At 43.5% G+C, this 17,175-nt stretch overlaps 2 protein-coding genes across 8 annotated transcripts in view; both read right to left on the bottom strand.

The window, feature by feature from the left end:
* Window positions 1–12,248, bottom strand: part of LOC115118617 (E3 ubiquitin-protein ligase makorin-2-like) — a 51,962-nt gene extending 39,714 nt beyond the window's left edge. For 2 of the 7 annotated variants that reach the window (XR_010458872.1, XM_065002131.1), the window contains exon 1: window positions 12,096–12,248. Coding sequence is in view for 3 of the 7 variants with exons in the window: in XM_065002131.1 (XP_064858203.1) it covers window positions 12,096–12,121 (26 nt within the window). In the remaining 4 variants the exon portion in view is untranslated. Of the gene's footprint in view, window positions 1–4,795; window positions 4,856–12,095 lie in introns of all 7 variants that reach the window. The other 5 variants (XR_010458873.1, XM_065002130.1, XM_065002129.1 and 2 more) reach the window with 4 other exon arrangements.
* Window positions 12,249–14,190: 1,942 nt separating this feature from the next.
* The window catches only part of isy1 (ISY1 splicing factor homolog), a 54,571-nt gene continuing 51,586 nt past the window's right edge, over window positions 14,191–17,175 (bottom strand). Inside the window, exons 8-10 of the mRNA XM_065002132.1 lie at window positions 16,107–16,219; window positions 15,393–15,485; window positions 14,191–14,688 (exon numbers count right to left, since the gene is read on the bottom strand). Coding sequence (XP_064858204.1) covers window positions 14,581–14,688; window positions 15,393–15,485; window positions 16,107–16,219 — 314 coding nt within the window. The 3' untranslated portion in view covers window positions 14,191–14,580. The remainder of the gene's footprint in view (window positions 14,689–15,392; window positions 15,486–16,106; window positions 16,220–17,175) is intronic.

The following is a 17,175-nucleotide window of genomic DNA, read 5'->3' as shown; positions in this document are numbered from 1 at the left end:
TTTTTTTCGTTTATCACACACAGTCTACATATAACGATATCTAGGCTTTATATGGACCGATTTAATCGAAATAAAGACCCAATAGTGTTTATGGGACATCTAGGAGTGCCAACAAAGAAGATGGTGAAAGGTAATGAATGTTTTCTATTTTATTGTGCGGTTTGTGTAACGCCGAAATGCTAATTATTTTGTTTACGTCCCCTGCGGGTCTTTTGTGTTGTAGTGTATTGTTTCATGCTATCAGATAATAGCTTCTCATGCTTTCGCCGAAAAGCATTTTAAAAATCTGACTTGTTGCCTGGATTCACAACGAGTGTAGCTTTAATTCGATACCCTGCATGTGTATTTTAATGAACGTTTGAGTTTTAACTAATACTATTAGCATTTAGCGTAGCGCATTTGCATTTCCAGAGCTCTAGTTGAGACGCAAGCGTCCCGGCGGTGATACAGCCTGACAGGATACTCTCAATTGTGCATCTGTAAAAGTTAGTGAGGGTTTTAGGTGACAAGCCAAATTTCTTCAGCCTCCTGAGGTTGAAGAGGCACTGTTGCGCCTTCACCACACTGTCTGTGTGGGTGGACCATTTCAGTTGGTCTGTGATGTGTATGCTGAGGAACTTGAAGCTTTCCACCTTCTCCACTGCTGTCCCGTCGATGTGGATAGGGGGGTGCTCCCTCTGCTGTTTCCTGAAGTCCACGATCATCTCTTTTGTTGATGTTAAGTGAGAGGTTGTTTTCCTGACACCACACTCTGAGGGCCCTCACCTCCTCCCTGTAGGAAGTCTCGTCGTTGCTGGTAATCAAGCCTACCACTGTTGTGTTATCTGCAAACTTGATGATTGAGTTGGAGGCGTGCTTAGCCACGCAGTCATGGGTGAACAGGGAGTACAGTTGGGGGCTGAGTACACACTTTTATGGGGCCCAGTGTTGAGGATCAGCGAAGTGGAGATGTTATTTCCTACCTTCACCACCTGGGGGTGGCCCGTCAGGAAGTTCAGGACCCAATTGCACAGGGCGGGGTTCAGACACAGGGTCTCAAGCTTAATGATGAGCAGCATTCCTCATCCAGATGGGATAGGGCAGTGTGATGGCGATTGCATCGTCTGTGGACCTATTTGGGCGGTAAGCAAATTGAAGTGGGTCTAGAGTGACAAGTAAGATGATCCTTGACTAGTTTCTCAAAACACTTCATGATGACAGAAGTGAGTGCTACGGGGCGATAGTCATTTATTTCAGTTACCTTTGCATTCTCAGGTACAGGAACAATGGTCGCCATCTTGAAGCATGTGAGGACAGCAGACTTGCATAGGGAGAGATTTAATATGGCAGTAAAAACACCAGCCAGCTGGTCTGCACATGCTCTGAGAACGTGGCTAGGGATGCCTTCTGGGCCGGCAGCCTTGCGAGAGTTAACATGTTTAAATGTCTTACTCACATCGGCCACAGAGAAGGAAAGCCCACAGTCCTTGGTAGCGTGCCGAGTCGGTGGCACTGTGTTATCCTCAAAGCGGGCAAAGAATGTGTTTAGCTTGGCCGGAAGCAAGATGTCGGTTTCCGCGACCTGGCTGGTTTTCCTTTTGTAGTCCGTGATTGTCTGTAGACCCTGCCACATACTTCTCGTGTCTAAGCTGTTGAATTGCGACTCCACTTAGTCTCTATACTCACAAGGCATACCTGTTAATTGAAATGCATTCCAGGTGACTACCTCATGAAGCTGGTTGAGAGAATGCCAAGCGTGTGCAAAGCTGTCATCAAGGCAAAGGGTGGTTACATTGAAGAATCTCAAATATAAAACATTTTGATTTATTTAACACTTTTTTGTTATTACATGTTTCCATGTGTTATTTCGTAGTTTTGATGTCTTCACTATTATTCTACAATGTGGAAAATCGTAAAAATAAATAGAAACCCCACACACACTTTGAAATTCTGGTGCCAGTGTAGGCCAGTGACAACAAAAAAATCCTCATTTAAAAAAAATTGAATTCAAGCTGCAACACAACAAAAAGTGGAATAACTCAAGGGGTGTGAATACTTTCTGAAGGCACTGTTTAGTCTAGTGAGTGTGCATGGGTTTAGTGTAAGACAAATCAGTGCAGATAGTTTGAGTACCATTAATTGACCAATTAGCAGTCCAGCTATTTAGCAGTCTTATGGCTTGGGGGGTATAAGCTGTCACGGAGCCTGTTGGTCCAAGAGCCGATACTCCGGTACTGTTTGCCGATACTCCGGTACCGTTCGCCGGATGGAAGCAGAGTGAACAGTTGATGGATGGGTGGCTGGAGTCTTTGGGAATTTTTCGGGCCTTCCTCTGATGCCGCCTGATATAAAGTTCCTGGATGGCAGGGAGCTCGGCACCAATGATGTACTGGGCTGTCCGCACCACCATCTGTAGCTCTTTTAGTTTTTTATTTGTTTTTACCTTTATTTAACTAGGCAAGTCAGTTAAGAACACATTCTTATTTTCAATGGCGGGCTAGGAGCAGTGGGTTCGATCTTGCAACCTTCTGGTTACTAGTCCAACGCTCTAACCACTAGGCTATCTGCCTCTCTTTGCGGTCAAGGACGATGCATTTGCATCCATATCCAAGCGGTGATGAAGCCAGTCAAGATGCTCTCAATGGCGCAGCTGTTGAACTTGAGGATGCGAGGGCCCATGCCACATTTTTTCAGCCTCCTGAGGGGGAAGCGGCGCTGTCATGCCCTCTTCATGACGGTGTGGGTGTGTGTACCATGTTAGTTCGTTAGTGATGTGGACGCCAAGAAACTCGAAGCTACTGACCTGCTCCACAACAGCCTTGTCAATGTGTATAGGGCGTGCTCTCCCCTCTTTCTCCTATGGTCCACAATCAGCTCCTTGGTCTTACTGATGTTGAGGGAGAGGTTGTTGTCCTGGAACCACACTGCTAAGTCTCTGACCTCCTCCCTGTAGGCTGAATCATTGCCGTCTGTTTCAAGACTAGTCATTCAACTGAGACTGCTCTTCTCTGTATCACGGAGGCGCTCCGCACTGCTAAAGCTAACTCTCTCTCCTCTGCTCTCATCCTTCTAGACCTATCGGCTGCCTTCGATACTGTGAACCATCAGATCCTCCTCTCCACCCTCTCCGAGTTGGGCATCTCCGGCGCGGCCCACGCTTGGATTGCGTCCTACCTGACAGGTCGCTCCTACCAGGTGGCGTGGCGAGAATCCGTCTCCACACCACGTGCTCTCACCACTGGTGTCCCCCAGGGCTCTGTTCTAGGCCCTCTCCTATTCTCGCTATACACCAAGTCACTTGGCTCTGTCATAACCTCACATGGTCTCTCCTATCATTGCTATGCAGACGACACACAATTAATCTTCTCCTTTCCCCCTTCTGATGACCAGGTGGCGAATCGCATCTCTGCATGTCTGGCAGACATATCCGTGTGGATGACGGATCACCACCTCAAGCTGAACCTCGGCAAGACGGAACTGCTCTTCCTCCCGGGAAGGACTGCCCGTTCCATGATCTCGCCATCACGGTTGACAACTCCATTGTGTCCTCCTCCCAGAGCGCTAAGAACCTTGGCGTGATCCTGGACAACACCCTGTCGTTCTCAACTAACATCAAGGCGGTGGCCCGTTCCTGTAGGTTCATGCTCTACAACATCCGCAGAGTACGACCCTGCCTCACACAGGAAGCGGCGCAGGTCCTAATCCAGGCACTTGTCATCTCCCGTCTGGATTACTGCAACTCGCTGTTGGCTGGGCTCCCTGCCTGTGCCATTAAACCCCTACAACTCATCCAGAACGCCGCAGCCCGTCTGGTGTTCAACCTTCCCAAGTTCTCTCACGTCACCCCGCTCCTCCGCTCCCTCCACTGGCTTCCAGTTGAAGCTCGCATCCGCTACAAGACCATGGTGCTTGCCTACGGAGCTGTGAGGGGAACGGCACCTCAGTACCTCCAGGCTCTGATCAGGCCCTACACCCAAACAAGGGCACTGCGTTCATCCACCTCTGGCCTGCTCGCCTCCCTACCACTGAGGAAGTACAGTTACCGCTCAGCCCAGTCAAAACTGTTCGCTGCTCTGGCCCCCCAATGGTGGAACAAACTCCCTCACGACGCCAGGACAGCGGAGTCAATCACCACCTTCCGGAGACACCTGAAACCCCACCTCTTTAAGGAATACCTAGGATAGGATAAAGTAATCCCTCTCACCCCCCCTCCCCCTGAAAAGATTTAGATGCACTACTGTTCCACTGGAGGTCATAAGGTGAATGCACCAATTTGTAAGTCGCTCTGGATAAGAGCGTCTGCTAAATGACTTAAATGTAATGTAAATGTCTGTGATCAGGCCTACCACCGTCGTGTCGTTAGCAAACTTAATGATGGTGTTGGAGTCCTGAGTGGCCAGACAGTCATGGGTGAACAGGGAGTACAGGAAGTGACTAGGCACACACCCCTGAGGGGCCCCCGTGTTGAGGGTCAACATGGCGTAGTTGCCTACCCTCACCACCTGGGGCCGGCCCGTCAGGAAGTCCAGGATCCAGTTACAGAGGGATGGGTCAGTCCCAGGGTTCCTAGCTTGGTAATGAGCTGGGAAGGGACTATGGTGTTGAATGCTGTAGTCTATGAACAGCATTCTCACATAGTTGTGTCCCCTCATCCAGGTGGGAGAGGGCAGTGTGAAGCGCAACTGAGGTTGCATCATCTTTGAAATGCGAATTGGAGTGGGTCTAGGGTGTTGAAGTGTGTCATAATCAGCCGTTCAAAGCAATTCATAATTACAGATGTGAGTCCTACAGGGCAACAGTCATTTAAGCAGGTTACCTTGGAGCGCTTGGGAACAGGGACAATGATGGTCAGCTTGAAACATGTTGGGATTACAGACTAGGACAAGGACAGATAGAAAATGCACATGATTAAATAGCTATATTATTGGTTCTTTGTTCTATCATGTCCAAATATTAATGTTTTCTGGAACCAGACAGCTTCACTGGAATGATCAAACGGCAAGAGACAAACAGGTCGTATAGGCACGGTTTAATTGAGACTTCACAGGTAGGCTGGTAGTTTTTTTCTGAAATGATTATTTTTCACCTGATTTACAGTACACCTGTCTTAACTGAAAATTGACATAAATTTCATTAGCTGGCTAAGGTTAGCATGTTAGCTAGCTACACTGACAGCTGTCAGGCTGAGGTTAGCATGCTAACTAGCTACACTGACAGCTGTCAGGCTGAGGTTAGCATGTTAGCTAGCTACACTGACAGCTGTCAGGCTGAGGTTAGCATGCTAGCTAGCTACACTGACAGCTGTCAGTCAGTGGCCTATTTGTGGTTATTTCTCTGCTAAATGTGGAAATCCCCACAACTTTCCCACTTCCAATTCCTGAATATATATTTGCAGCCTGCATCAGTCTTAGAGGTGGAACCAAAAAAACAATGTCCACTCTTGGACAGGAATTACTGGAAATGGGTGCAGCAACTTCCTCTTAGGACGGCCTTTTAGTAACCCAACAATGTGTACGCCGCCATCTTGTCTATTTCAAATCTCTCATTAATCAAGACAGGCAAGTGTCATCATGGCGAGGCACTTTGGGGTGGACCCACCTGTCTCACTCTCAATGAGAAGATTTGAAATGGACAGATGGCGGCGTACACATTGTTGGATTACATAGAGAAAAATGCATTTTCTAAATTCAAATGCGCCACCTGCAACTACATACCCACATTTTAAAAAGATACATGTTTGGCCGAAACGAGAACAAAGATAGTATCGCCAAGTTAAGATTGGCCGAAAATTCTCTGTGCTACATCACAGTACCTAACTTGTAACTCCCAGTAATGGACACCATAAATCTTTGGTTAAATCACATGATCTGTTGTAACACTCTGTAGCTGCACATTCTGTAGCCTAGGCAGCCAATAGCGGGCAGTAGATCTGCAATATCATCTAGGATTGATGTGGATTCCAGGCGATACACTGGTGTTCCGGCTTGTACATAAAGCATTCAGGCTGCAAAGGAATCACTTTCCTCCTTAACGTCCTAATGAAACCAGTTTTCCATTAACTTAGGACGTTGCACACCCTTGGCTGAACGTGGTGTGCAACATCCTAAATTTTCCGAAAATGGTGGACATTTTTTTTTATGAAGACAGTGCACATTTTTCCCGTTTTTTCCCCCAACAGCTGCCATTATAGCTAGATAGGGAGGGAAATGATGTGTTTGCAGTAGAGGTCGACCGATTATTCGGAATGGCCGATTAATCAGGGACGTTTTCAAGTTTTCATAACAATCGGAAATCGGTATTTTTGGGCGCCGATTTACGATTATAAAAAAAAAAAAAATGTATACCTTTTATTTAACAAGGCAAGTCAGTTCAGAACACATTCTTATTTTCAATGACTGCCTAGGAACTGTGGGTTAACTGCCTTGTTCAGGGGCAGAACGACAGATTATTAAGTAAACATCTGTACCTTGATGGTGTCAGCTGTGTTTGTCTGCGTAATGAGAAAGCAGGAAAAAAATGAAAACTTTGGGCTATTTCTGGTTTAGTGATCAGTGACAACCGAGCTCACTGCCTAGACTTAGATAATTACAAAGAGGAGATTCTCCTGATTAAAATGGTGCCTGACTTGAAAAAAATCTAAATATACATAGTGAAATATTTGGTGAAATAGACCGGCATGCATCTCCATAGGAAAACAATGGGGGGAGCTCAGTGTTCCAAGGGCAAAAAGTATTTTGGGCTAGCATTGGATGACAACAGAGCTCGCTGCCCATACTTACATGATTAGAAAGAGGAGATTCTCATGATTAAAATGGTGTCAGACTTGAAAAAAAAATTGAAATATGCACATTGCGAGATATTTCCATATAGGAAACAATGGGACGACCAGAGTTCAATGAGTCATTTTTTGTTGTTGTTTACAATTTAACTACCAGCAACGTGGGCAGGTCTCACATCATGACCACATCCACACTGCAAAATAAATGTACACATACACGTTATTCAATCATTGCTTGCGCGCCTCAGCGAGAGAATGCGTAGTCAGGCGTTAAAATAGAAATAGGTTCTATTTGTGATGCTCAACACGCTGCAAGTCCAACCTCTCCCATCTCCTCATTGACACCGATTATATTGCACTCCACGAGGAAACTGCGTGGCAGGCTGACCACCTGTTACGCGAGTACAGCAAGGAGCCAAGGTAAGTTGCTAGCATTAAACTTATCTTATAAAAAAAACAATCAATATTCACTAATTAACTACACATGGTTGATATGAATTAACTAGCTTGTCCTGCGTTGCATATGATCAATGCGGTGCCTGTTAATTTATCGTCCAATCACAGCCTACTTCGCCAAACGGGTGATGATTTAACAAAAGCGCATTCGCGGAAAAAAAAAAAGCACAATCGTTGCACAAATGTACCATAAACATGCCTTTCTTTTTCTTTTTTTAAACCTGCGTATTTAGTTAAAAGAAATTCATGTTATTCAGAAATTCAGAAATTCGGCACCTCAGGGGAACGGCACCTCAGTACCTCCAGGCTCTGATCAGGCCCTACACCCAAACAAGGGCACTGCGTTCATCCACCTCTGGCCTGCTCGCCTCCCTACCACTGAGGAAGTACAGTTCCCGCTCAGCCCAGTCAAAACTGTTCGCTGCTCTGGCCCCCCAATGGTGGAACAAACTCCCTCACGACGCCAGGACAGCGGAGTCAATCACCACCTTCCGGAGACACCTGAAACCCCACCTCTTTAAGGAATACCTAGGATAGGATAAAGTAATCCCTCTCACCCCCCCTCCCCCTGAAAAGATTTAGATGCACTACTGTTCCACTGGAGGTCATAAGGTGAATGCACCAATTTGTAAGTCGCTCTGGATAAGAGCGTCTGCTAAATGACTTAAATGTAAATGTAAATGTTAACAGGCAATATTAACTAGGGAAATTGTGTCTCTTCTCTTGCTTTCATTGCATGCAGAGTCAGGGTATATGCAATAGGTTGGGCCGCCTGGCTCGTTGCAAACTAATTTGCAAGATTTTTGGCAGGTTGTGCCATGTAACAGCAATATTTAGACTTAGGGTTACCACCCGTTAGATAAAATACGTAACGGTTCCGTATTTCACAGAAAGAATAAATGTTTTATTTTCAAAATGATAGTTTGCGGATTTGACCATATCAATGACCTAAGGCTCGTATTTCTGTGTTTATTATAATTAAGTCTGATTTGACATTTGATAGAGCAGTCTGACTGAGCGGTGGTAGGCAGCAGCAGGCACGTAATCATTCAGTCAAACAGAAGCTCTTAGCAATGCTGGGATGAATAGCGCTGTTTATGACTTCAAGCCTATCAACTCCCGAGATTAGGCTGGCAATACTAAAGTACCTATTACAACATCCAATAATCAAAGATATGAAATACAAATGGTATAGAGAGAAATAGTTATAATTGCTATAACAAGTTCAAACAGGTGCCATTAATACAGGTAACGAGTGGAGGACAGAGGAGCCTCTTAAAGAAGAAGTTACAGGTCTGTGAGAGCCAGAAATCTTGCTTGTTTGTTATTGACCAAATACTTATTTTCCACCATAATTTGCAAATCAATTAATTAAAAATCCTACAATGTGATTTTCTGGATTTTTTTTCTCATTTTGTCTGTCATAGTTGAAGTGTACCTATGATGAAAATTACAGGCCTCTCATCTTTATAAGTAGGAGAACTTGCACAATTGGTGGCTGACTAAATACGTTTTTGCCCAACTGTGTGTGTGAGTGTGTATATATATATATATATATATATATATATACATACATACATACATACATACACACATATATACACACACACTTGAAGTCGGAAGTTTACATACACATAGGTTGGAGTCATTAAAACTCGTTTTTCAACCACTCCACAAATGGCTTGTTAACAAACTATAGTCTTGGCAAGTTGTTAGGACATCTACTTTGTGCATGACACAAGTAATTTTTCCAACAATTGTTTACAGACAGATTATTTCACTGTATCACAATTCCAGTGGGTCAGAAGTTTACATACACTAAGTTGACTGTGGCATTAAACAGCTTGGAAAATTCCAGAAAATTATGTAATTGCTTAAGAAGCTTCTGACATCATTCGAGTCAATTGGAGGTGTACCCGTGGATGTATTTAAAAGCCTACCTTCAAACTCAGTGCCTCCTTGCTTGACATCATGGGAAAATCAAAATAAATCAGCTAAGATCTCAGAAAAAAAATTGTAGACCTACACAAGTCTGGTTATCCTTGGGTGCAATTTCCAGATGCCTGAAGGTACCACGTTCCATCTGGGGGACAAAGATCGTACTTTGGTCTTTGGAAATGTCCTCTGGTCTGACGAAACAAACATAGAACTGTTTGGCCATAATGACCATCGTTATGTTTGGAGGAAAAGGGGAGGCTTGCAAGCCAAAGAACACCATCCAAATCGTGAAGCACGGGGGTGGCAGCATCATGTTGTGGGGCTGCTTTGCTGCAGGAGGGACTGGTGCACTTCATAAAATAGATGGCATCATGATGATGGAAAATTATGTGGATATATTGAAGCAACAAATGGCTTAAGGACAACAAAGTCAAGGTATTGGAGTGGCCATCACAAAGCCCTGACCTCAATCCAATAGAACAAAGCGTGTGTGAGCAAGGAGGCCTACAAACCTGACTCCGTTTACACCAGCTCTGTCAGGAGGAATGGGCCAAAATTCACCCAACTTATTGTGGGAAGCTTGTGGAAGGCTACCCTGAAACGTTTGACCCAAGTTAAACAATTTAAAGGCAATACTACCAAATACTAATTGAGTGCATGTAAACTTCTGACCCACTGGGAATGTGCTGAAAGAAATAAAAGCTGAAATAAATCACTCTCTCCTATTATTCTGAAATTTCACATACTTAAAATAAAGTGGTGATCCTAACTGACCTAAAACAGGGAATTTTTACTAAAACAGATCTTAAATGTATTTGGCTAAAGTGAATGTAAACTTACAACTTCAACATATATATATAATATATATATAAATAAATAAATAAATAAATAAATAGGTAAATAAATAAATAAATGGCCGATTTATCGGTATCGGCTTTTTTTGGTCCTCCAATAAATCGGCATCGGTGTTGAAAAATCATAATCAGTTGACCTCTAGTAAAGTTGGTTGCCAACTGCCATATAAAGTCCAAAAAGTAAAAAAGAAGCCTGAGGATGGAGGAGAGATGATGAGAAAGGAATTTGGTTTACAGTTTTATGTGTGGATTAATTGTTGGGAGTAGAGGACCTTGTGCATTTCAGGTAAAATAACAACCCAATGTTTATATCCCAGGACAAATATTAGCTAGCAACAGCAAGCTAGCTAGCTAAATTACGATAAACGTTTAATGCATTTTGACTTCTCCCCAAATTAATAGAATTGGTTCAGTTTGTTTTGATATTTACAGCTGCATGTCCTGATCGTGGTTCAGTACCCCCTAGTGGTACCCCTGATCGTGGTTCAGTACCCCCTAGTGGTACCCCTGATCGTGGTTCAGTACCCCCTAGTGGTTCCCCTGATCGTGGTTCAGTACCCCCTAGTGGTACCCCTGATCGTGGTTCAGTACCCCCTAGTGGTACCCCTGATCGTGGTTCAGTACCCCCTAGTGGTTCCCCTGATCGTGGTTCAGTACCCCCTAGTGGTACCCCTGATCGTGGTTCAGTACCCCCTAGTGGTACCCCTGATCGTGGTTCAGTACCCCCTAGTGGTACCCCTGATCGTGGTTCAGTACCCCCTAGTGGTACCCCTGATCGTGGTTCAGTACCCCCTAGTGGTACCCCTGATCGTGGTTCAGTACCCCCTAGTGGTACCCCTGATCGTGGTTCAGTACCCCCTAGTGGTACCCCTGATCGTGGTTCAGTACCCCCTAGTGGTACCCCTGATTGTGGTGGTGTGGGGGTACAAAAATCAACATCCGGTCGCGCGCCATCATTCACACATTGATTTTGTCCCCCTACACCAAACGCAATCACGACACACGGGTTGAAATATCAAAAACTCTGAACCAATTATTTTAATTTGGGGACAGGTCGAAGAGCATTAAACATTTATGGCAATTTAGCTAGCTGGCTTGCAGTTTCTAGCTAATTTGTCCCGGGATATAAACGTAGAGTTATTTTAGCTGAAATGATTAAGGTCCTCCACTCCGACAATTAATCCACTCATAAAACAGTCAACCGAATCATTTCTAGTCATCATTACATCATTATTAACTTTCATAGTTACCATGACAACCGACCTAACTTAGTTCATCTTTCAATCAAACACGTGGGTATAACCAATGAGGAGATGGGAGAGGCAGGACTGACTTCTATTTTAGTGCTTGGCAAAGCAGAGCTCATTGGTGCAATAATTATATAACATGCATGTTTAAATTTATTTTGCAATGCTCGTGAATGCGAGCTGTGTAGTCAGCATGATTGCGAACAATAGCGAAGCAGAAATTGTGACATAGAACAATGGGCTGGGAATAGTACATTCAGAAGGAGAGTTGGTGCCATGGTGCTCAATATAATTAATAGGAGCTGGTAGGGTGAAAAATGCCCTAAAATAAGGCCTGTTTTTCGTGATTACTTCAAAAGTACGGCAAGCAGCTGAGAATTATGGTCATATTATGAAACCGGGCTCCACGGTGGATGCAATGAACTAGTTATCTGAAAAGCTTTGTTAAATGTCATGTGTCCAGCCTATTTATATAAAACCGGTCCAACTGGCGTCATCATCAAGCCTAGTTGATTATAATGCAGATCTAGCGCCCACTATCGGCTGCCTAGGCTACACTTTAGTGTTAACTAGCCAACAAAAGCACCAATCGCGTGATCCATGGACATGTTCAATCTGAGCAACACACTACCGCATGTTTACATATGTCGCACCAGACTGGTCTCAGCTTCAACGCTAACGTTAGGAAGCTAACTAGCAACGGTAAAGAGTTAGCTAATGTTGGCCAGCCAGCCAGCTAGCTAAGAAGCTAGCTAACATTTCCTAATTGCAAGACCGGAAACATCACACAGCTCGAGGCAAGAAACGTACTCAAGGAATAGTTAAACCATTAAACAGTTCTACCTGCAGGTGACTTGCTTCGTGCTCATTTTTGTTCATCAATAACATTGGCGCAACAGTATTTATGTTATCGTTGTCACGTTTGAGTGCAAACCGAAACACCCGCCTATGAACCCCCAGAATCAATTAAAATAAGGTTCCGATGTTAAGGTTCCGGACGCGTTGTTGGCAGACTGGTCGCAGGGGAAATGGCTGAAGCAGAAGTGTCGTTTGAAGCGAAAAGCTGAAAGCACGTCCAGTACAGTTAGCGAGAAAAATCAGTGGACAACAGTGAAGTCTTAGAATGGATTTATTTGGGGAAACCCGTTAAGTCAAGAGGATGGTGAAGAAGGCGTTGGGAAAAGTGACCAGGAGGTGGATGGTGTTAATGTTGGACATTGATAAACAATATCGTAGGCTAAAAATTCCAGAAGTAGTTAATGCACGTCTAATGACCCGTATGGGGAAAGGGAGCAAAGTGTATCTGTATTACTGATGTTTGATGAGTATTAACCACTCGATGTAAAGTTGGGATATAAAAGATACACGTCAGAGCATTCGTGCAAAACCCACTGCAATGCAAGAAGTGTAAAAAGGGTCAGAGTTTGAGCCCCACATGATTAGTGTAATCTTATTTATTTTTGCCTGTTTTGAATGTTATTTTGGCATTAATAGGTGTCACTATCAGTTTACAAACTGGAAAAAAAAATATTTATTTAATATAGCTGCGAACAACCATGGTCTCTTTTTTGCTGTCTTGAGTAAGGCAGCTCCAAAATGCAACAATACAACCAATGCCTTTTCCAGCATGATGGAGCACCTCGCCATAAGGCAAGAGGGATAAGTGGCTCGGGGAAACAAAACATCTATATTTTGGGTCCATGGCCAGGAAACTCCCCAGACCTTAATCCCATTGAGAACTTGTGGTCAATCCTCAAGAGGCGGGTGGACAAACAAAAAAACACACAAATTCTGACAAACTCCAAGCATTGATTATGCAAGAATGGGCTGCCATCAGTCAGGATGTGGCCCAGAAGTGAATTGACAGCATGCCAGGGTGGATTGCAGAGGTCTTGAAAAAAGAAGGGTCAACACTGCAAATATTGACTCTTTGCATCAACTTCATGTAATTGTCAATAAAAGCCTTTGACACTTTTGAAATGCTTGCAATTATACTTCAGTATTCCATAGTAACATCTGACAAAAATATCTAAACACACTGAAGCAGCAGACTTTGTGAAAATTAATGTGTCATTCAAAACTTTTGGCCACGACTGTAAAGTATATATAGGCCTAATAGTACACAACAATAATACATCATTGACAGTTACCAGCTAGACCAAAATTGTCAAATTGAGGGTTCTCTCATGTGTCTGGAAGTAGCTAGCCAATATTAGCCAGTTAGCTTGAGTGCTGTTGTGAGGCAGCAGCGTAGCCTAGTGTGCTCTGAACTTACAGCTTTGTCACTGAAATCTGGACAATAATATTACGTTAAGAAACTGTATACAACTCCTTTTTATATATACATTTTAGAGTATTCTTTCCGATTGATAAGATTAGTATGTGAAATTAATTTCTTGTTCAAGTTGGCTGGATGTCCTTTGGGTGGTTGACCATTCTTGATACACACGGAAAACTGTTTAGCGTTAAAAAGCAGCATTGCAGATCTTGACACAAACCGGTGCGCCTGGCACCTACTACCATACCCCTTTCAAAGGAACTTCAATCTTTTGTCTTGCCCACTAACCATTTGAATGGCACACATACACAATCCATGTCTCAATTGACTCAAGGTTTAGAAATCCTTCTTTAACCCGTCTCCTCCCCTTCATTTACACTGATTGAAGTGGATTTAGCAAGTGACATCAATAAGGAATCTAAGTTTTCACCTGGATTCACCTGGTCAGTCTATGTCATGGAAAGAACATGTTGTCCACTCAGTGTATATTTAAGTCCTGCTGGGGAGTGAGACACTAGTTCCTATGGTCTTACTGTCACATGACCTAGCCTCCTCCAATCTGTTTACAGGTCAGTACAGGGTGATGGGAGGCATGAGGGACTAAAGCAGAAACATTCAACTGGTCAATAATGGGAATGCTAGAATCAACACTACCAGTAGTGGAAAGGAATGATGGACAATATTTATTCAGATGAAAATAGAGTTTACTTCGGAAAATGTAAAATTGTAAAAAAAAAGTTATTTATTTACAAGGCTTGTAACATTACATCATGATATAACACAATGTGGTTCTGTACCTCCAACAGACCAAACAAGACATTATCCCATTCACATGACTAACCTGGTCCCAGGTCTGTTTCTGCTACAGCCAAATCTCTGATTAGTTTAGTACTAGCACTAAGAATAAGAAGGAGCTGGTTATATAGTCTGGGAAAAGCAGGTGACACCTCATCCCAACATTAATACAGTCCTTCAGCCCTAGACCTATAGATAGATCTCTCCTCCCTCTCTCCACTACAGCCTATTCAGTCCTAGATCTCCATCTCTCCACTACAGCCCCAGTAGTGTCTTGGCCTCCTCACTTTGGGCCATCAGGGTCTCACTGGCGTACTTCTGAAGGAGCTCCATCTTCTTCCTTCTCACCAACGCCTCCTCAATCTAGAAACAAAGATTTATTCAAGAGGCTCTTAGCCAGTAGTTCTGAAAGTAGCATTCACGTCCCAGAAAACAGTGTACGTCATCGCTCTGCTGTGTGTGTGTGTGTGTATGATGTGCCTCTTGCTAGCTGTCACTCAAATGGCGAGGGGCAGAAGCTCATTGGCTAGAATTCGAACTACTAGGGTGCTGGCCCATATAGGGAAAAATGGTGCCGCAGTTTCCAGAAAACAGTCACCTTCAAACTAGGGATTTCATTCCTAATTGAGGTAAAACAGTACGTCTGCTCATAGATTATGCATGTATGAAATAAACATGAACAAATCCCTCCCAAAGCGTTTAAAAAATACTTTGTGGACTACTAAGTTCCTGTGCATGTTTTTAACTTAACCCTACTCAATCTGAAGAGGATCATGGACATATCATTAAACTAGCCCTAACCCTAACCCTAACCCTTAACCCTTAACCCTTAACCCTAGCCCTAACCCTAACCCTAACCCTAACCCCTAACCCTAACCCCTAACCCTAACCCCTAACCCCTAACCCTAACCCCTAACCCTAACCCTAACCCTCCCTAATCTGGAAACATTTACATACTAATAGATTAGCATTAATATACTGAGCCACACTCAGACTAGTTGGAACATGACTTTCTACAGTCTAGAGATCTGTGTGTCATGTAATGTAATGTGTGTGAATGCAGGCACCTCTTTCTGAGACGGCACAGGGACGTGAGCGATAAAGGATGTGAGAGTTCCATCCTCTCCTTCCATCTGTTCTCTAGTCTCGTCATCTGAATGCTGAGAGACAGATCAAAACGTTAGGTTATCATCTGAATGCTGACAGACAGATAAATGTTATGCTTACAAGTAGGCCACACATGGGAATACCTTTTGACTTTAAATGGCCAGTAAATGGGACCAGAGTCCGTATGTTTTGACTGACTTTAAATGGCCAGTAAATGGGACCAGAGTCCGTATGTTTTGACTGACTTTAAATGGCCAGTAAATGGGACCAGAGTCCGTATGTTTTGACTGACTTTAAATGGCCAGTAAATGGGACCAGAGTCCGTATGTTTTGACTGACTTTAAATGGCCAGTAAATGGGACCAGAGTCCGTATGTTTTGACTGACTTTAAATGGCCAGTAAATGGGACCAGAGTCCGTATGTTTTGACTGACTTTAAATGGCCAGTAAATGGGACCAGAGTCCGTATGTTTTGACTGACTTTAAATGGCCAGTAAATGGGACCAGAGTCCGTATGTTTTGACTGACTTTAAATGGCCAGTAAATGGGACCAGAGTCCGTATGTTTTGACTGACTTTAAATGGCCAGTAAATGGGACCAGAGTCCGTATGTTTTGACTGACTTTAAATGGCCAGTAAATGGGACCAGAGTCCGTATGTTTTGACTGATATTCACCTCATCCTCCTTTACAGCATACATATGTTCCTCCTCTTCCTCGACCTCCTCTCTTCCTCCTGCAAGACGCGCTTCTCTCTCCGTTTTCCATTTCTCCACTGCCTTCAATATCACTGACACACACACACACACACACACGTTTCTTGAGGCGACCATGTGTATTGGGTTAGGGTTAAGTATTGTGTTAAGTAGAGTTGTATTGGGTTATGTGTAGTGTATTGGGTTAAGTATAGTGTATTGTGTTGTAAGTATTGTGTATTGGGACAAGTATTGTGTATTGGGACAAGTATTGTGTATTGGGACAAGTATTGTGTATTGGGACAAGTATTGTGTATTGGGACAAGTATTGTGTATTGGGACAAGTATTGTGTATTGGGACAAGTATTGTGTGTTGGGACAAGTATTGTGTGTTGGGACAAGTATTGTGTGTTGGGACAAGTATTGTGTGTTGGGACAAGTATTGTGTGTTGGGACAAGTATTGTGTGTTGGGACAAGTATTGTGTGTTGGGACAAGTATTGTGTATTGGGACAAGTATTGTGTATTGGGACAAGTATTGTGTATTGGGACAAGTATTGTGTATTGGGACAAGTATTGTGTATTGGGACAATTTTTTTTTTTTTTTTTTTTACTGTATTATTGACTGTATGTTTGTTTTACTCCGTGTAACTCTGTGTCGTTGTATGTGTCGAACTGCTTTGCTTTATCTTGGCCAGGTCGCAATTGTAAATGAGAACTTGTTCTCAACTGGCCTACCTGGTTAAATAAAGGTGAAATAAAAAAATAAATAAAAAAGTATTGTGTATTGGGACAAGTGTTGTGTATTGGGACAAGTGTTGTGTATTGGGACAAGTGTTGTGTATTGGGACAAGTGTTGTGTATTGGGACAAGTGTTGTGTATTGGGTTATTTTTTATTTAACTAGGCAAGTCAGTTAAGAACAAATTCTTATTTACTATGACGGCCTACACTGGCCAAACCCGGACTACACTGGGCCAATTGTGCGCCGGCCTATGGGACTCCCAATCACGGACGGTTGTGATACAGCCTGGGTTGGGTTGTATCGGGTTA

Source organism: Oncorhynchus nerka, linkage group LG15 (genome assembly GCF_034236695.1).
Source record: "Oncorhynchus nerka isolate Pitt River linkage group LG15, Oner_Uvic_2.0, whole genome shotgun sequence".
NCBI classification, from domain to species: Eukaryota; Metazoa; Chordata; class Actinopteri; order Salmoniformes; family Salmonidae; genus Oncorhynchus; species Oncorhynchus nerka.
The sequence above is the reverse complement of the archived record's forward strand: the minus strand, read 5'-3'. Positions and strand labels throughout refer to the sequence as shown.